At 39.5% G+C, this 21,457-nt stretch overlaps 1 protein-coding gene across 1 annotated transcript in view; it reads right to left on the bottom strand.

Moving 5' to 3' along the window:
- The window catches only part of SLC5A12 (solute carrier family 5 member 12), a 46,858-nt gene that overhangs the window by 15,870 nt on the left and 9,531 nt on the right, over nt 1-21,457 (bottom strand). Inside the window, exons 2-9 of the mRNA XM_055317540.1 lie at nt 20,826-20,891; nt 19,578-19,629; nt 18,343-18,410; nt 13,736-13,890; nt 13,475-13,615; nt 8,589-8,718; nt 7,459-7,547; nt 4,063-4,175 (exon numbers count right to left, since the gene is read on the bottom strand). Coding sequence (XP_055173515.1) covers nt 4,063-4,175; nt 7,459-7,547; nt 8,589-8,718; nt 13,475-13,615; nt 13,736-13,890; nt 18,343-18,410; nt 19,578-19,629; nt 20,826-20,891 — 814 coding nt within the window. The remainder of the gene's footprint in view (nt 1-4,062; nt 4,176-7,458; nt 7,548-8,588; nt 8,719-13,474; nt 13,616-13,735; nt 13,891-18,342; nt 18,411-19,577; nt 19,630-20,825; nt 20,892-21,457) is intronic.

Below are 21,457 nucleotides of genomic sequence, written 5' to 3'. Positions count from 1 at the left end.
AAACTGGAGCACAGAAAACAATGTTTGCCCTGATTCTGAACTGCTTCATGAATAAGGAGAACTCTGCCTATCTGAAGAAAATAACAAAAGTCATGTTTTCTGTCTACTACTGATTTCCCTTCTGCTGGGCCAACCAACAATCATCTGTTCAGATGAAATCCTAGGCAGTCATCCCTCTCTCCAAGGGTTCTACTTTTTTTGTGCTGACCAGAGAATTGATTCATTCCTCCCCTCCCCCAAAATATTATACTCCTGCCATATTATAATCAATAACAACCATGAAGGCAGGAAATTTAGAGGAAGTTAATGGAGGTTCCATAGAGGCCTGGAATGTGTAGCATCAGAAACAAAGCAGTCAATGTGGGAGGGAAAGAGTCCCACAGTTACAGCAAATACTATGGATTTTTCAAGTGCTACATCAACTCGGAGGATCAGACAATAAATCATGGGCATAGAAGAAATTTCTACTATCATCCAGCATGTTTATGACTATCTTCTAGAAATTGGAAACTGTACTGAGAGTAAGGCCCATCCACTATTAGCTTTAGTCCATTGTGCAAGATGGTGACTAGTATAGCAAGGCAATTCACCACCAGTTAACAAATATGTGGTCAGCATTGATCTCTCCTTGTCCAAGCATAAATAAAACAAAAAAAGAAATATGAGATCCATAGCAGAATATTGCCAAAGGAGTGAATATATTAACCTAAAAGTTCAAATACAAGGTAGGCTTTCTAGAAATAATTTACCCTAGGAAGCAAAAAAAAAAAAAATCCAGTATTTGGAAATTGGCAATTTTAATAGGATGCAAAAAACAAACAAGTTCAAGTCAAGAGAAAGCAAATGAGGTGAAAAATGGCAAGATAAGGGGTAACACCAATAAATTTAGATGAAAATGGGTCCAAATGGGCTAAGGAAGGACTATAAAGAGATTTAAAATGATAATTGACCGAGCACATCTACTCCTAAGTATTTATCAACTAGAAATGAAAATATGTTCACAAAAAGACTTGTACAAGAGTATAAATAGCACTTTTATTCATTATAAACTCAAACTGAAACACCCCAGGTCCATCAACAGAATCAGGAGTTTGAAAAAACTGTGGTATATCCATATGTCATACTATTCGGAAATAAAGGATGAACTACCGATATACAAAACAACATGGATAAATCTCAAAAACATGGTGAGCAAAAGGAGTCATACACAAAAAGAGTGCGTACTGTGATTCCATGTATATGACATTCTAGAAGAGATAAAACTGATCTATGAGAGAAATATCAAGAGTGGTTGTCCCCATGGGCCAGGGGAGGGCCGTGGGGCAGGGGTTACCTGGAATGAGCAAAAGAGAACTTTCCAGGGTAATGATAGTGATTTACATCACTATGATTTATATCATAGATAAGTGATTTATATCACTTTAGTAATCTTTGGGTTTCACAGGTATACGCATTTGTCAAAAGTCAGCAAATATATATTTACCATTTGTCTAAATCTTTGTAGGTAGATTTTACATAAAAATTTTAAAACAAGTATTAAATTCTAGTTAATAATGTATATGCTAAAATAATCATGTGGAAGTGTGCTGATATCTGCAATTAACATTTAAATGTATCAAACATGATATACTAATGGATGGTAGAGAGCTGGATGGTTACATGAAAAAGCAAGACAAGGACAATAGTAATGGAGAATCCAGGGGGTATGTAAATGAGAATTTATGATAAAAATCTTAAATTTTGCTGTAAGATTAAATTTATATAATAAAATGTAAGGAACAAAACACAATTGTAGAATTAAAATCATTATTGTTAAGAAATTTACTTTGTGGAGAATTAAAAATTATATCAAGAGAAAAATTGAGTTTTTCAAGTTTTATTGGAAACTCTAGATAGAAAGCTTACAACAATGTCAATTCTTCCCCCAAAACATTTTTAGATTTAATGCATTCCCATTGGGATGGAGGTGTGGCTAGGTGACATGCAATAAAGTATTTTAAAGTCAGTATAAAGCATTAATAAACACGTGTAACTCAAAGTTTGTTTTTCCAGGAAAAAAAAGTAAAGTAACAATAGAAAAAAAATTTAATTTTAAACTAAAATAAATGTGACAGGAGTTACTCTAGCAGATATTTTAAATAAAACACTATAAAGCTATAGTATACAAAAGGATGGTATTCATCCTGCAATAGATAATTTAATGAAAATAATATGTAGTATCCTTAAACCCTTACAGATGAAAGAATTTTATAGTGTATATTATCATCACTGAAATATTAACAAACAGTGAAGAGTATTGGATTCATGAAGCTTAGAGAATTGGCTATGTAAGTTAGATCCTCATCATATTTCACAAACAAATCGAATAATTTGACTACAGCTAATATTAAATGTGAAATATAAAATTATTTACAATCCAGAAAAAATAAGGAAATATATAAATGGGTTTTGCATGGGAAGAATTTCATAAGCATAAAGAAAAGGATAAAATGGTAAAAGAGGATGCCTGGGTGGCTCAGCTGTTGAGCGTCTGTCTTTGGCTCAGGGCGTCATCCTGGAGTCACGGGATCGAGTCCCGCATCAGGGTCCCTCCATGGAGCCTGCTTCTCCCTCTGCCTGTGTCTCTGCCTCTCTCTGTGTGTGTCTCTCATGAATAAATAAATAAAATAAATAAATTAGGAAAAGAAATAACACACATATTTGATCAAACATGTAATTATAATTTCTGTACATCAAAAATGTATTTTAAAAATCTGGGGGATATTCTCAAATATACAAAGGTCACATTTCCTTTATACATGAAGAGATTTTACAGGAAAAATTTCTAATATCTCATCAACAAACAGAAAGTATAAATAGATTTTTCAAAAAATTAAGATGGCTTATTTATCATCTGAGAGATGTTCAAATTCACTATAAATCAAAAAATGTAAGCTAAAGCAAAACTGTGATGTTATTTTGACCATGAACTTGGCCAATTTTTAAAAATACTAATGTGCACAGAGTGCACAGAGAAATACGTCATTACTCACTATTGCCAAACATAAATATTAATTGGGCCATGCTGGAAATATTTTTCAGAAGATACATCAAGAGCTGTCAGTGAATTTGTATCATTTGATCTGATGGTTTTTTTGGAGGTTTTCATTAAGGAAAAAAATTATGGATGCCATCAAAGATTAATGTATTTTGGTGTCATCATGATATCACAAAAAAAATCTAAAAAGTAACAGCATAAAAATTAAAAGGAAGCCACTTTGTAGACTACTAGGCAAACATTCAAAACCTATGAATAAGTGACACAGGAAAATGCTTACTATCCTATCCTAGAAAAAAAAAAATCCAACCAGAACAAAATCAGGTATGATTTTATTTAAAAAACTCATATGTTTTCTCCAATACCTACATTTTTTTTGTAGTAAGTGAATAAGCATATAATTCATTTGTACTTAAAAAGAAGGAAACTGTAAAATGATAATTCAACATGGTAAGTGCTACAGTGAGCATAAACGTAATATGCAACCCTGTGATTAAGCAAGGAGGAATTATTCCTGGAAGTGAGGTCACCAGGAGTTTGGTAATAAAAAATTCTTTAGAGAAAGAATTTGGCATAATCACCATGTGGCACACCTGAATCTAATACAACACTGTGTTACTACTACTACTACTAATAATAATAATAATAGTAATAATAAATATAAATAATACAAAGAAGGAAAGGAAATGATTTGACTTTTTAGACAAAGTCACGGCCACAGTGAGGAGAACATCTTCCCATGTAGAGGGGCGAATATGATCAACACAAGGCAGAACCAAGAGATGATGAAGGGATGAATATAGAGCAGAGGGCAAGTACGGAAGAGAGTCAAGTCTAAGGATGGGGAAAGGCACGCTAGCTGGTGATTATCTCCCATTACCCTCCTGGTGCTCTGGAAGTGTGAATCCATGTGTGAAATTCCTCACACACGTCAGTGTGTGTTCATGCCTGTGGGTCCTGGATTTTGACATGCACCACACGTACATTTCGTGATGTGGAGGAGAAGATCCACCGGCTGTACCTACATAAGCCTTTACTGATCCAGGTGCTCAGCTTGTCGGAGAGATGGGGAAAACAGCTCTTGACAAAATCCTCAAAGGTCACTGTTGCTAAGGCGTTGATGCTGGCGGCCACGGTGCTGCAGGGAGAGAAAAGCAAGAACATCGTCCAAGCTAAATAAAGCTGAGCAGCCTGCCCTGTCGCTCAGGGCAAGTAGACAAAGCAGGGCTCTGGAAAGAAATAAGAAACAGATACAGACATATGTCCTTATTCTGGGACTTCAGGGGAGCTCCATGGGGAGCTTTTCCCTCCTCAAAGCTGCTTCTGTGCTTGTGCTCTTGGATTTCTTCAAACCCTAGTGAAGAAGCTACATGTCTGTGCTCTAATGCCTACCAATGCCCCCGAACAAGACATTAAGTGAATTCGCAGGCATCGATAGGTTGTGTGTGCAGGTGCACGTGTATGTGTGTGTGTGTTTAGCTTGGACTTGAGGCAGGAAGCAGTAACTACCCTAATCCAGGAATCAGTAAAATGTGCCACTCATTAATCATTCACGCATTCATTCATTCTTACAATTTACACGTCTAGGCACCGGGCATACAATGGTCAACTACCAAACATAGACCTTACACTCTACTTAGCACCACAGACATTCAACAGCCAATTACACAACTGATCGCAGTCGTCATGAAGGAAAATAACAAGAGGCTAGGAAAGTGTGCCTTGCAGAGTCCTAAACTGAAGCTTAAGAATTCTTCCCTTAGGAGGTGATGATTGCAATAGGCACCGAAAGGACCCATGCAAATTGGGGAAAAGGGAACTTGGCATTCAAATGCCTCTAGATGGAAAGCTTCCCGCACTCAACAGCCTGAAGCCACCCGAGTGGTTAGAATGCAATCAGTCAGGGAGAAAGAAGCAAAAGATAAAATGGGAAGGGGGCAAAGGCTAAAACCACATAAAAGATTTGATATTCTCTCTGACTTTCCAAACAGAGTCCAGTCTTAAAGCCCTAAAACTCGTTTTGACGACAGAGGACCTGGAGGTTGGGGTTTTCCCTTCCAAATAGCATGAAAGCTTATCTAATTTCTCATACAGACCAGGAATATTTTAGCTAGTGGAACAGGTAACTATATTAAATTCATGTGATGCGAAATCACAATCACAAACAAAGGTTCCAGAAAAGAAACAAGCTGATGGGCAAAACCTGCCCAAGCTGTTGGTAAATTCTCCACTGCTATTCATTAGCTGACTGTTTTGTTATCCTCCGATGCTCATTTGAAGACAAGCTAGGGCTGTGCCGACAGCATGGAAGAAAATTCATTTTTTTTTCTTTTTTCTCTAATAGTACCATTAATTTTAGCTGTAGGTCACTTTAGTTAGAATAGCTCCACGTCCATTTTGTGCAAAATTAAAAGTTCCTTCCCTGAGTGGTAGCTATAGCAAGTAGAAATTTCCTAAGACCCATTTCTAGGGAATTGAAGCTGTAAGTACTCTGGGATACCATTCTCGTTTTCCTGAGAATCACTACATGGTGTGTGTGTGTTTCCTGCCAGACTTCCCTCCTATCTGCAGCTCCATGAAAATCCAGTAAGGAAAGGAGATGATCAGACAGAAGGAGTTTGATCTCAAAATACGACTTTGTCTCAAAATACATCATCTGAAAGTCTTGAACATTAGGGTTGACCCTTAAATCCACTGGGAAGGAGGGAGCAAAAACTTGAATTTGGCCCCTATGGAGCCTCTACTGGGTTGCTTTTGAAGTCAGGTATATTATCCATATGTCAACTTCTCAGATCTAAAGCTTCTGTAAGATGCTAGAAATCTTTCTTTTTTTAATTTTTCCTAACCATCAAGCACGATCTCTTTACTGTACCCCCATTTCTGTCTTTCCCTTTCTCAACTCAACATCCTCCTTAAGGTTGCAGCAAAAGTAATCTCTCTATAGCAGGTACCACCCAGTGTGTCCCTTTCTTAGAAGTTTTGGACTTGAGATCAAAAGAGCCATCCATTCTTTTGTCAATTATCTGTTGACAACTACAAGTTCTCCAATCTGGAAAGAGTCAAGAGTCGGTCTTAAAGTAAGAGAAAAGATAAGCAAAGCTCTATAGAGAGGGAAAAAATAAAAACTAAAGTGCTACCCCTCCTTGATCCTCTGGTGCTCCTATGTTCTGTCTGGAGTTTCCCTGAGATCCTAATCGCAATACCACAGAATAATGTCACTTCATGTATTTGATGCAAAAATCCTAAAAAGAATATTAGCAAAAATAATTCAGTAGTTCACTAAATTAGAATTATACCCAAAGCAGGTTAAAATCATTATGTGAAGTCAAGGATGTTGCTAATTTGGAAATCTGCCATCATATTAAGTTGCCAAAAGTTAAAAACATAGCCACTGCAAAAATGCCAAAAATTTAATAAAATTCAGTATCTCTGATAAAAACTTTCCTAAAAGTAGAATAAGTATATGCATTTTGTTCTTTTTACGATCTATTAACTTTAAATAAACATTATTTTTTTAAAAAAAATATTGATTTATTTTAGAGAGACTAAGAGAGAGCACAAGCAGGAGGGACAGGAGAGGGAGAGACAATCTCAAGCAGACTCTGTGCTAAGCACAGAGCTGGACATAGGGCTTGATGTCAGATCCTGAGCCGAAACCAGGAGTCAGACACGGAAGCAACCGCGCCACCCGGGCAACCCTTAAATGAATATTCTTAAATGTAAATAATATCTTTCAAATTAAGAATTGATATCACATCTAATGGTAAAATCCAAGAACCATTAACCTTTTCTCCTCAAAAAAGCATGCCCTACCACTTGGAGTCAACTGCAGACCATCAAGAAGAGAGACTTGACCTTACACGGGCTCAACATTGCACTTGGACAGGCTCCATCCCGGCCGGCCTACCCCAGCAGCCATGCTGCCAGTGAAAAGCCATCAGGCCTCCAACTCCTGGTTTCACCCCCAATTGGTCTCATAGTTCATGACAGCCTTCCCAACTTACTCCATTGCTCCTGGAAGAAGCAGGCTTCTCCTTTGCTCCCCCAGCTTGCCTACAGTTTTGCTTCAGCTTACTTGTCCCAGATGGCAATTCTCTTTCATTCCCCAATAAGCCCAACTTTCTCTGGTAAGATAATTGGCGAGTTTTATTTTTAAGGGTAACACGTCTAATGTCTTCCCATTGATCTTAAAATCCAAACTATTTCATAAAGTCTCACCAGTAAAGTTTCATCCCATACATTGCGTGACAAGTGAGGAGCACGTCTAACTGAAGCATGCAGGAGGGCAGCCGACACACAGTCAGTACGGGGTGAGCAGCGGTGGTCTCGGCCACCATCACCCTTGTCACCTCACTGTTCCTCCCATCACCACTGTCGTCATCATCCACATCGCCAGAGCTGCGTATTGTCAACAGACTAACCTCAGAGTTCCACTGAAGGCACAGGCCACAAAGAGTCCAGGCAGTCCTGGCATCGTGGAGAATATCTCCATGACGAAGTACGGCATTAGCTGAAGAGGTGGTAAAATGAGATAGGATCAGTGGTCTCATCAGCACAGTCTGAAGTGGAAAAATGTCACTTTTTAGCAAAAGAAAGTGGGAAAAAATACAAAAAAAAAAAATTAAAAATAAAATGAATAAAATAAATAAAATAAAATAAAAAAATAAAAAAATAAAATAAATAAAATAAAATAAAATAAAATAAAATAAATTAAAATAAAATAAATTATAGAGGCGTTTGCACAACTCAGGTTGTTACGTGCTTCCAGTTGAGGCTACAATTAGTCTGATTTCATGGGCCCTGAGGTCCAGCTTCAGCTGGAGGGGAGGTGGAGGCATGGAAAAGGGCAGCTGACATTAGGAAAAAGGATTAGATGCACTTTAGAAGGTTCAAGAACTCGTTTTATTTTTCTGATATTTGCAATGTATGCCGTTCCTTTGCCTGTGCACCCTTAATGTTAGCAGTTAAATCCTAAAAACGAATGCTTGAGTCAGGTCTTCAGGGTGTCTAGGTATTATGGTTCTACTCTGGAGTCAGATCTGTGAGAGAGGAGCCCCCCTGGGACAGAGGGACAGTGGAATGTACAGACGGGAGAGAGGTGATGGTGCCTCAATAAATGGAGTTTTTGAAAGCACTTTTAATGTAGTATAATGGGAAGACAAGCACAGAAGCTTTATAGAAATAAGGGTCATTTTGTTCAATATGAGAATAAAGCATCTGTAATCAACCTTGAGACATCTAGGGGAAAAAAGAAGGGCTGGATCGACAACCGAAGCCATGGGTTCAAGTCTAACCTCCACTCTCCCCAGCCTTGCCCTGGCCTGGTCTTCAAGGGCAAGGCGAGATACCTTTTTATGTGTCACTTCCCCTATTAGAACCTGGTGTGTGGTGACATCACCCAAGAGGAGAGGAAAGAGATCATCTCCCTGGGGCTCAGGAAGTGGCTTGGGATCCAGGTGGAAAAATAAAAAAGAAGAACCCTTATTACCCAGTCATGGCCAGAAGCTCACTCATTTCGGCCATTCTCCGCTGGTCCCAAGAGAACACAAACCTGGTCTGGTGCTGAGATAATGCCAGAAGTCCAAGGGTCACAGTCCTTGAAGTGGGAGTACATGATTAAGCCAGAGAAGACGGCACACACCAGAATGATCCAGAGACCCAGCAAGTTAAAATACAAGGCCCTAGAAGAGAACACATCGGCCTATTGGTAGTCTCTATGCCATATAATAGTGTGATGAAGACATCACCAAAAATTCAAGGTAAGAATTTGGGGGGCTTTTTGCTATAAAATAAAATTCTACAGCCTTCAAGAATCATTATATTTTATACAGTCACCATTTTTGTTCTATTTGGGAATGTTACATTTTTAGACTGATGACAAAATTGAATGAGGTAGGTTTTTGATGGCTTTTCTTTTGAAATCAGGAGTTTTTCTGCAAAATCTCAATGTGTGGTGCAAGATCTATTTTCTCGGATGAAATTTCACATACCGATCACTCATATTATATAACTTACAGTGATTTTTCCCCCACTCAATTCATAAAACTGTCAAAAAGTGAACTTACATTTTAACACCTTTTCTTCCAGAGGAATAATGAGATAAATGTAGAAATAGACACATTTTGGAAATATTCACTTTGGAGACTGATTTAGATGAAATGTAGAGTTGAGGGTTTTTTTTTTAAAGAGAATAGAAAGTATGCAAAACTTAAGGTCATTTTACCCATATTCTGGGGAGCAATTCTTTTCACTTGTACAACACATGGATACGCTTCACTCTAGTTTGAGTGCTTTGGCAGTATCCTATGGTTATTTTGAATTCATTGTTGATTTCTGAAAGTCAAAATATTACTAGATTTCTTTTTAATATATATATATATATATATATATATATATATATATATATATATTTACTTAGAGAGCCTACAAGCGAGCAAAAGGCAGAGGAAGGAAGAGCATCCCAAGCAGGTTCAATGTGGAGCTCAGTGTGGGCTTGATCTCACAACCCTGAGCTCATGACCTGAGCTGCAATCAAGAGTCTGATGCTTAACGGACGATGCTACCCAGACGCCCCACTAGTTTTCTTAATTTCAAGGAAGATTTGAAAGTAGGCTGGATTTTTATAAACAGCCTCATTCTGGAGAGAATGTCAAAGGGCCAGGAGAGCAACACTAGGGATTTTCTTGGATCACGTCAGTGTTTGAAGGGAATCAGACAGATCCACATTTAAATGTAAGGATACAGGAAAACTTCTAACTCTGGGAAATGAACTAGGGGTGGTGGAAGGGGAGGAGGGTGGGGGGAGGGGGTGACTGGGTGACGGGCACTGAGGGGGGTACTTGACGGGATGAGCACTGGGTGTTATTCTGTATGTTGGCAAATTGAACACCAATAAAAAATAAATTTATTATTATTAAAAAAAAAAAAGAAAGGGATCCCTGGGTGGCACAGCGGTTTGGCGCCTGCCTTTGGCCCAGGGCGCGATCCTGGAGACCCGGGATCGAATCCCACGTCAGGCTCCCGGTGGATGGAGCCTGCTTCTCCCTCTGCCTGTGTCTCTGCCTCTCTCTCTCTCTCTCTGTGACTATCATAAATAAATAAAGAAAAAAAATAAAATTAAATTAAATTTAAAAAAAGAAAAAGAAAAAGAAAAAAGAAAAAAAAAGAAAAAAAAGAATAAATGTAAGGATACACCTTAATTTCAAAGCCTCCAAAAACCCATCCTGTACGAGTGTGCCTAGCTCTCAAAAAACCCTTGAGTATATGAAGTTTTTTTTTTAATTTTCATTTATTTATGACAGTCACACACACACAGAGAGAGAGAGAGAGGCAGAGACACAGGCAGAGGGAGAAGCAGGCTCCATGCACCGGGAGCCCGACGTGGGATTCGATCCCGGGTCTCCAGGATCGCGCCCTGGGCCAAAGGCAGGCGCCAAACCGCTGCACCACCCAGGGATCCCCTGTATATGAAGTTAATCTGGTTAAATCATTACCTCGTTTGGAAGTTTCTATTTGATACTATTTACATGAGAAAAGAGACTTATCCTAGAAGTCACTTCCTTGAAGGTATTCCAGCAATGTTTATTATCTGAAATTATATGTTAATTTGCTTATTATTAATTTCCCCCACTCAAACAAACACGGTGCTATAGAATAGTGCTGGCACATAGCAGACATGAAATTATTTCCCTTTTGGTAATAAATAATTGAATGAATGAATGAATGAATGAATGGTAGAATGGTACACTGTGATTATACTCCTTGTATCATTTATTTTTTTTTGAAGAACATTGGACCTCGGGTCAGAAGACTTTATCCTTAACGACCACCTGCCCTTAGACAAGTCATATAACACCCTGAGGCAGTTATGTCATCTGTAAAAAGAGTGTGAACACACCTGCTTTCCTTCTATTATAGGGCTAGTACGGGGACTGAATGAGTTACATTCTGTAAAAATATCCATACAGAGGACATCCATACATTATCCAGAACAATTTTAAGCTTCACCAGTCAACGAAGGAAGTCAACCAAGGGTAAAACCGTACTGAATGTTAAAGACCTTGTGTCGTGACTTTGTTTTTCATTAGAAATGGACTTTGATTCTTTACAGAGATAATTCTCCTACTTTTAACTAAAGCCACTTCATTGTTTCACTCAAAATATATGGATTAGACATCTCTGTGTACTAGGCTCTCTTAGGTACTGGGGTATAGCAGTGAGCAACAGAGAACCCTCCCTCATGGAGGTTAAATTCCGGGATTGGAAGCAGATCATCACTGAAATGAAATAAATGAACACAATGATTTTAGATGTGAATGAGGAAGATAAAAGCAGCAGGAACAGAACAAAAGTGACTTGTGTGGGTGCGCTCATCTTAGCCAGGAGATGGGGTGGATGTGGAAAGGGACCTGAGACTCTGCATCAGCACCTACTCCCCTCAAAGCAACATGTACGGTCAACCACCTTGAAAAGTAATTGGGGGCAGCCCGGGTGGCTCAGTGGTTTAGCGTCGCCTTCAGTCCTGGGCGTGATCCTGGAGACCCGGGATCGAGTCCCACGTCGGGCTCCCTGCATGGAGCCTGCTTCTCCCTCTGCCTGTGTCTCTGCCTCTCTCTCTCTCTCTCTCTTTATATATTTCATGAACAAATAAATAAAATCTTTAAAAAAAAAAAAAGAAAAGAAAAAGAAATTGGGGTCTAGAAACAAGAGGAGGTGAAGTCAGCTTCCAGGGAGCACATCTAAGATGACATGGTGGGTGATATTATTTCTAGATATGAGGAAGACGGATCAGGCTTAAGATCAACCAAATTGGGGATCCCTGGGTGGCGCAGCGGTTTGGCGCCTGCCTTTGGCCCAGGGCGCGATTCTGGAGACCCCGGATCGAATCCCACGTCGGGCTCCTGGTGCATGGAGCCTGCTTCTCCCTCTGCCTATGTCTCTGCCTCTTTCTCTCTCTCTCTGTGACTATCATAAAATAAATAAAAATTAAAAAAAAAAAAAAAGATCAACCAAATTGTCTCCAGTGCGTCCTCGGCATTCCTGGCCATGAATGATGTGCATATATAATGAGCCCACTCGTGGTTTCACCCCATGGACGCATGGTCAGTACAAACACTATGGATCTGTTTTCACCTACATATGTTTCAGGGTGTATTTTTCCCAAGTAGCAGAGCTTTTCCTAAACTCTAATGGAATGTCTTAATGACACCAGGCTCTCAGATAATTGAACAGAAGCAGAGCATTTAATCAACATTCTGCAGAGCCTCCTATATGAGAGCAGATTGGCAGCCGGCTCCAAGTGGCCCCCAGCTGCCCCCGTAATGACCTTGAGGCTTCAGTTGTGTGACAAATGACACATCCCCGCCGCGCCCTTCCTTCCAGCTGTGTGCACTTCACCTGGACTGACCATTTTGACTGATTTCTGTTTCCTATTTGATAAAGTGATAATCTTGTGTGGAGGGTTTGCTAACATTGTTTATTCTAATAGGATATGAATATGTTACCAGCAAATTAATGGAATACTAGATAACACATTCAGTGCTTCCTTCTGAGAGCGTGTGGAATAGATAAGTAATAAATTCTCTTTTGGAATCCAAGCCACAGAAGGGTGAGCCGTGTCGCAGCAATGTTATCTTCTATCCATTCTAAATAAAAAACTATGCATTGAAAGTATTTTAAAGTCAGCTGTGAAAATATTCACAGTGACTGTGTCTCACTCTAAGAAAAGTTGAGGACATCCTGACAAATCCGGGGATGCTGGAAATCTGGACAGTAACAATGAGGATAAAATGTCCATTTCAGATGCAGTGCTAGCTTATTTCTGCCAGTCGTGCAGAATAATACATGACTTCCTGCAACCCCCAGTCTAGAGCATGCGATGCCTTGCAGGGCTTGGAAAAGGCTCCCCGAGCTGTGCCTGCTGGAGTCCCTCGGGGCAAGCAGTCCTGGCAATACTAGGGGCTGCTAGCTTGGCGAGAGTTGCCCTGGGGAAAGCCCATTATGACTTCTTTTAAACCTCTCCTTGGAAAACTTAAGGATATATCCATCAAAAGAAAAATAGTAACTCAAGAGACCACAGGCTGCATCAAGCAAATCATAAGGGCCATCTCCTCCCAGAAGCTGTGAGTAGACAATCTATGCTATTTACCTCTGCATCGTCACCCACGGCCACCTAATTTAGCCTACAAGTTCTCAACAAATGGAGGCAGTAAATGATGGAGAGCAAAGGGAGGCAGACGTGAGCTCCAATCCACTTCTTTGTTGAGATGGGAGTAGTCATGCCGGCCTCAAAAAACTGTTGAGAGGGTTAAAGCAAACTTTCCATTTCTCTCTCTCTCTCTCTCTCTCTCTCACACACACACACACACATACACACAGAAGCGTATAATAAATACCCAATAAGGACAAAGAAAACTGAAATGTTCATTTATAACTTACAGTTTTGCATGTTTTTCTGTTTTGCAAGAGATGCATCGCTGTATGGTCGACTGATTAACACCATAGATCCCAAGCCACGTAAACGTTCCTCCCACTGAGATTGTCCAAATAGTGTGCCGTCTGAGAGGATCTACATCAAAGCTACGAGCCAGAGAGAAGTGAGTGAACAAACATGCTCCTTTGATGCCCAAATATTGCTTTAGTTACGGAGGTCATACAGCTAAATCTTTATAAAACATGGGAAAGTAGTATTGCACCTACTCAAATATATTTAGTCGGGATCCATTTCTTGATTGTTCTATTACATTGGGTAATCCACCAGCATGAGCTGATCCTTGAATGAGAACCGTTAAGAATCCCACAATCATGACAACCATCTGAAATGCATCTGTCCACACCACTGCTTTTAATCCTCCCTGAAATGGAGAGAATGGATGTGAGTTCTTAAAAAGGAAGGCTTCAAGTCTTCCAATTCTTTTTTACAACCTCTCTGCTGGTACAATCTTTCTTTCTTTCTTCCCTTCCTTGCTACCTTCCATCTTTTTTTTCTTTCTTTCTTTCTTTCTTTCTTTCTTTCTTTCTTTCTTTCTTCCTTCCTTCCTTCCTTCCTTCCTTCCTTTCTTTCTTTCTTTCTTTTTCTTTCTTTCTCTCCTTTCTCCTTTCTTTCTTTCTTTTCTTTCACTACATTGTAAAGAATGGGTAGGAATTTACCAGGGACAGAGGACAAGAGAAGGAAACCACATGTGTGAAGGATGGAGATGTATGGCTCCCTGGAGAAATGAAATAATACTAGAATATATAGATTGAAGCATATACAGAATGCCCAAGGGGAGGTTGCTGAACCTGCTACAGGCCAGAACACAGATTTGGACAAGGCTACTTAAATGATTTCTCAAGAGTAATGAGACAGCATTAAAGAGATTTACATGATGAGAGATTTTATTTGTTTGCTTCATAGTGGTTTCAGGGGTGGTTGTGTAGATAGCAGATTGCGGGACCATGGAAAAGAAGGAGTGAAGAGATACACCCAGATGTGATTTCAGTAGTCCGTGCCCAAGATGGCAGAGGTTTGAAGCAAGGCAGAGATAGAAAGAAGTGGATGGATTTGGAAAACAATTGGGAGGTCCAATCAACACAACTTGTGAATAATTGAATACATATGATGAGGAAGGAGGGGAATTGAGGATGATCACCTAGGTCTGGCTTATGCAACATGAGCATTTTTTTTTGTTTTTTGTAAATTTAGTGACAATAAATAAATTTGGGGGAAGTGAAATGGTAGAAAGATGAGAAAGAAGAAAAGAACTAGAAAAACACAGATTCTAGACATTCATGGAGAAATGGTCAAATAGTGAGATGAGCAAAGCAGACTTTCTAGAGGGTAAATCTCACATCAGAACTCAACACAGAGTGATGAGCAAGAGGTGAGCATGCTGGTTATCAAAATTGGATCCTCTTGAGAATCACTTGCAGAATTTGAAAACAAGCAAACTAACAAAAACCGATATCCTAGCGCCAACTCCAAGGATTCTGAATAAATTGAGGTCTGGGTTGGGACCTAGTCCTAAATGTTTTCTCAAAGCTCCCACAGGGATTCTAGTGTACAATTCTAGTTGAGAAACACGTGGGCAAGAGGAAAGGAGGGGGAGAAAGAAGCTGCCGGAGTAATCCAGGTAGAGAATCCCCCAGGACCACAGTGAAGGAGGAATGAGCAAATCGGGAAAGATTAAACAAAATGATATTTTTAAAAAAGAAGTGCTTTGAAAATGAATAAGCACAATGAGAATGGAAGGATGTGGTATTTTTAACATTGAAAAATAGAATTATCATCCCCAGTTACTCCTCCAGAGTGTCAAGAACTTCTCTGAAAAGATGACAGGCTTCATCTTTACCTTGAGAAGAAAGAAGATATTGGGGTTGTCCCATCATTTCTTTTGCAATTAAAGTGCAATTTAATAAATAGACATTAAAGTCCTGCCAGAGGCATTGTATTTGTATGTTGTGTTCTCGTCCTGATTTGAGGAATAATCAATATTTTCCTCCTACCCCCTCAAATAGCGGTATCGTGATGTTCTCTAAAGATACTAAGCCTTCTAAACCCAAATTGCAACACCAGATTTTAGTGATATGAACATCAAGTGTCCAAGACCTCGGTTTTCAGAGGCTACTTGCTATTGGTTATGCAAAAAATATGCATGAACCTGAATCTTCAGCTAGCCCTGAGGCATGAGGACAAACCACCTTATCAAATGTACATCAAAAGACAGATTATAGCCACCATGAAAATTTCTCTGACTCCATAACTCCTTCATACAGTGAGACTCACACACACACACACACACACACCACTGACCTATAACCCTGATCGTGCGGGGTCACTGATATATGTAATCAGTTTGTTTGTGTGAAATCTAATGTTTACTTCACTAGATTGCAAGTCCCTGAATGGCAGGAATCACTTATTATTTTAATCTCTCCCGCTGCTTGTCTTAGCTCTGCTATGCATCCGCAGGACCATAAGGAGCCTGCCACCTGAGCAGCAAGTGGTAGACCAGTGAGCCACCAGCATAATGAGATCCGGAAGCCTGCAACTTGGCTAGAGAGAGGAGAGATGGGACAGAGGTGTGGTGAGGGATTAGCTGGGTGGACTGACGCACATCATAAACGATTTCCAACACTAAGAGGCTTATACTTTATCTTGTGAACAATGGGAAGTGAGAAGAGAATTGGGTCAGTTAAGTGGCATAAAGAAACGGGTGATGATTAAGATTAATCTTCCAGAGACATGGGGGGGGTTGGGGGGGAAGCACTGAAACCAATTAAGAGTTAGTAAGTTTAGTTCAGTTTAGCTTGTTGTGATCATTAAAATACGCAGACATGTTTCTGACATCTTACTTTTTGGTCTCTATTTGTGCTTTCTCTATGCTTTTTTCCTCTTCTCTTGCTTAAATCACTTGAGGTTTTGTTTCATCATGTTTTATTTTTTTTATTTTTTTTTTTAATTTATTAATGATAGTCACAGAGAGAGAGAGAGGCAGAGACATAGGCAGAGGGAGAAGCAGGCTCCATGCACCAGGAGCCCAACGTGGGATTCGATCCCGGGTCTCCAGGATCGCGCCCTGGGCCAAAGGCAGGCGCCAAACCGCTGCGCCACCCAGGGATCCCTGTTTCGTCATGTTTTAATTCCTTTTCTCCACTTTGACCATTTTATTTAAACAAGTCCTCTTGAGATTTTGCCATAAAATTTTAAGTTAGAGTCTAAATTTAAAGAATGTGTTAATCCCCAACAATTCAAAGAAGACAAAAATCATCGAGTCTGATTACTGTCTTCCTAATTTACATGCTAATTGTTGTCCAAAAGATGGTTATTCCTTTTCTTAATCCCAAAATTACATCTAATAATAAAAATAGTAGTAGTATATTTTACAATAGTATAAATTATAACATATCATTAGATATGTAAGTTATTAGATATTATTGATATGTAATATCAAGTTGTTATTTTTTATCATCAAGCACCAAAAAAACCATTTGACTGGACTTCTTAAAGGTTTACTATTTTATTTTCTGATCATTACTTCTTCTATCCAAAACTGGATCATTTTCCTTCTTCCTGCAGTACTTCCTCCAGGTTTTTCTCAGGGGAAGATAGATTGATGGTAAATCATCCTGGTTCTTGACAGTTCTGAAAAGTCAGTATTGCTGAATACACAATTATAGGTTGACAATTGTTTTCCATCAATGCTTTGAAGATATTATCTCACTGTTTCTGCCTTCCATTATTTGTTGCTAAGAAGTCTGTCTTCAGTGTCCCTGGCAATGCGTCTAGTCATCCTTGTATGGGTAGATGCCTCAGAGCAACTAATCTGTCACATATGGCCAGACATTTAAGGAGCAGAAGCTTATTCTTAACCTACGTAAGAGATGTGCGTCTGGAATAGAACAATGATAGTGAGAATGGAATGAAAAAAAAAAAGACAAAACTCTGCAGTGCAAAGAAATGGTGGAAATTGTGTGTATGGAAAGGAGAGTTAAGGGCATTTCCAAGTCATATATTTCATGATATATGTTAAAAGAGTATCTGATCTGCACGCAGTGCCAAAATACATGTATGGCCTGCTCTATGATAATATAGGATTACTTTATTTTTCTCTATAGAGGACGAAAAAAGTCCAGTTTTCTGAAAACCACTGTCACACTTTTACCTGGTTACTTACAGCCTCTGTATGTGGGTGCCAAAGATTCAGATGAATGAAGATTCCCATCACAGGGCATGATCAATAATAGGTGCTCAACGAACGCTTCTGAACTAAACTGATTTTAACAGTTATATAAATATAGTGCCAATACCACCCAGATTGCCTGGTTAAAAATGGAGCATATGGTAAGCCAAATGTTAATGTAACGCAAGCTTATCCATCAATAAGAAAGAACAACACGCTGTGGAACCCTCAAGTTCCCAGAACACCAACCATCCTTGGTCGTTCGTACACACATTTTGAATTTCTCAATCACTAGGTGTGACATGTATGCTACCTATACGGTTCATAGTTGCTGTGAAAAAGCACATTTTGGTTTTGTGCTTGTTACGTGTAGGGTCACTTATCTTCTGATCAAGGAGGTAGTTCTCCCATTAATTTTTTCTTTGCCAAGCCTTTCTCAAATGAGCCCAACCCAATTCTACTGAAAAGAATTTTAAATAAAACGACAGCACTTTCCTCAGGAAACTGTGACAGATAGGCCAGCATATTTCTATTTAATTTTGGAATAGCAAATTCTGCTGTAATTAGATGCCCTGTTGTTGGAGATTTGCCCTTATCCCATATTAGAACATGGTATTAAATACTTTTTAATGGATAGATACATACCAGGGTACAGTAGAATGTGCAAACAATTCCTGTGGCAAACACAGAGCCCCAGAGATCAAACCCCGTCACTAGAAAAGAAGAAGAAATATTGAAAGAAGTTTCTCCGAGGAAAGTAGAAGAGCAAGGTTTATGAAGACAAAGTCACAGTATTTTTGTCAGCGTTTTTTTGTGGGCAAATGGAAATCGCATTAGAATTTTCTCTTATTAAATTCACCTCTGATAAAGATTATTTTATTACATTGTTATATTTCAACTCAGTCCATAATTTTAGGTATGGCTAAAAGCCAAATTTTTCCTCCAAAAATTCTGTAGCTGCCCGTCTTTGTACCAACTGTTTGTTTGCTTTTTCTTAACAAAATTAGTCTGAGTACTTTGAAACTACCTAAACATCAGCCATGAATAAGTATTTCTCAGTATAAGCCCAGAGCATGATTAAATTGAATATTGAAGTCTTTTAATATTATAGGTACCTTACAAAATTTTTTTAATCATTTAAAGCTTTTTGCTCTTAGGGCTCTCCAAAAGGCCAAGTATAAATCTTAAAATGATTCCTACGAGCACCTTTCACCCCTCTATTTATTTTTTTTTAAAGATTTTATTTATTTATTCATGAGAGGCACAGAGAGAGAAAGTAGAGACACAGGCAGAGGGAGAAGCAGGCTCCATGCAGGGGGCCTGTTGTGGGACCTGATCCCGGGTCTCCAGGATCATGCCGTGGGCCGAAGGCAGACACTCAATCGCTGAGTCACCCAGGGATCCCTCACTTTTCTATTCAGATTATCTACATGAAAGCACTGAGATGGGATCGTATACTACAAACGTGCTTAGTGGTTGTTCATATGCAATAACCAAGACCTCCATCATTTCAGCGATTAAAAAACACAACAAATGACAATCAAACTTGGTGTTTGAAACCATGTGGGCAAAATCAAGTAACGAATATTTGCATTATTTTCTTTTTCTTTCTTTTTTTTTTTTTTTTTAGATTTTCTTTAAATTCAAGTTAGTTAACACATAGTGTATTATTAGTTTTGGGGGTAGATTTAGCGATTCATCAGTTGCATGTAACACCCAGTGCTCTTTCCAGGGATTATTGGAGCTCTAGATGGTGATGACTATAGTAATTAGAGCCCCCTAAGCACAAGAATGTCTCCCTGACAAGACGGATGTTTCTCAAGATGAGAATGTAAACAGACAAAAGATGGAAAGTACCCAGGGGAGTATCAGTAACTCACCTTGATTGAGCGCCAGGGCGGGGGCATACACCACCACTCCTGTGTAGAGAATCTGTAGGGTGAACAAGAGTCAGGTGAACAGTGTGAGGAGTGACATGGAAGGGGAAGCTGCCTCCAATGGTCCTTATATCCTTCAAGAGGTGTTTCCCTCAACGTGGTCACTACACATCTCATTGGCAACCGCTCTCATCTTGAAATCATATGATCGCCATCATTAGCATGCAAAGGGGATAATAAGATCTGATGGAGGAAGAGCACTGGACTTCTAAGATTGCTGTGAATTTTGAGATTTTATGGCTAGATACGGCATATTTTTGGAGGACACAAAAATAGGCTTCAAGGTAAGGTTTTGATCCAACTTTTCTCTACCCACCTCCGCCCCCACGCTTATGCCACCATGACTCAACCTCCTTTTAGTGGCCTACGGAAATAGGGGAGAGGACAGCACAGGGAAAACTGACAACACAAGTGATCTACTTAATGGTTGGACTCCCCCAGTTGCAGCCACTACACTGAAGGAAGTGGGAACAGTCCCATTTTATTTTAAATGGGATTTCACCATTTAGAGATTCAGGCAAGGGTTTTAAAAGGCAAAAGTGTCTGAGAAGGTCAGGGAGCAGTGCCTTCTTTTCCCCTCTACTAAATCCTTCAATCGGTGAGGGAGTGTTTTGGTTAAAAATGGCAAGAAGGTAATTTTCCAGCAGGAAGTACTGTGTGAGTTCTAGGAAGTATATATACCAACTTGGAGGACGGCCTGGAGGCGCCCAGAGCCTAGGAAGCAGGAGAGAAGTCCAAAAGGGGAGAATGGGAGTATTGTCTTAAAATGATTTGGGGCAAAAATAAATAAATAAAAAATAAATAAATAAACAAACAAACAAACAAATAAATAAATAAATGATTTTCGGCAAAATGGGCATTTCTGGTTCAATGCAGTTAACTAGTGAAAAGCTAGTGAGTGGACCATTTCATATCCAAAGCAACTTGTACGAGGGAAATAAAAGTTTCTAATGAGTTTTTAAGGCTACATTTTCCTTTGTGGTTTATAGTAGACATTTGTCTGTTATTTATCATCCAGATGAATATACGGGGTCCGTACCATGTGGACCCCTGCCAGTGGTCACCCGTCTCAGAAGTCCTACCCGTGAGGAAAGGAGCTGCTTCTTGGCGTTTGGTCTCTGCCCCCCTGGAGTAAACAAACCTGTGTGTTGTCACCGCACACAGTCCACCCCCTGCGGCCCTTCCCCTTACCGTCTGCACGATGTAGATGACAGTGGCCGCGTAGCGTACTGGCTTATTGAATCGTAGCTGTAAGTACTAGAAACAGAGAGAAGGACAAGCAAAGAGTCAGCATCAGAGCTGCTAAGAAGGTGCTTTATTTTCTTGGATTTCCCTGTGTTTAGTGCTTTGGGTTTGTAATATGGCTTTACTTGAGAGAAGAGGAAAACTACAGATTGTTTGAGGTCAAAGAAATGCCAGAGCTCTATGAAAGCTCCATTCTGGCTTAAGCTTCTCATGAGAGAAAAGACAACTGGCTTTTTCTTTTTAAACTTCTATTGCTTGAATAAAAACCCAGACCCTCTCACTTTCGACCCAGGGGTCATCCTACTGACTATACTGAAGCCACTGTTTCCTTTTATATCCCATGGCCCCAAATTTAGCCCACCCTGTATTCCCTCTTTCCCAGGTCACTTCAGTAGCTCCCAGCTGATCTCTCTAATTCCGATCCTTGCCCATCCATTCCATCAACCATACATCTACCATGTTGGTTCTCCTAGAGCAAGGCTCTACCCATGTTGCTTTTTATTTTTTCTTTAAGATTCTATTTATTTATTCATGAGAGACACAGAGCAAGGCAGAGACATAGGCAGAGGGAGAGTCAG

This window comes from Nyctereutes procyonoides, unplaced genomic scaffold (assembly GCF_905146905.1).
Source record: "Nyctereutes procyonoides isolate TBG_1078 unplaced genomic scaffold, NYPRO_anot_genome, whole genome shotgun sequence".
Classification (NCBI taxonomy): domain Eukaryota; kingdom Metazoa; phylum Chordata; class Mammalia; order Carnivora; family Canidae; genus Nyctereutes; species Nyctereutes procyonoides.
The sequence above is the reverse complement of the archived record's forward strand: the minus strand, read 5'-3'. Positions and strand labels throughout refer to the sequence as shown.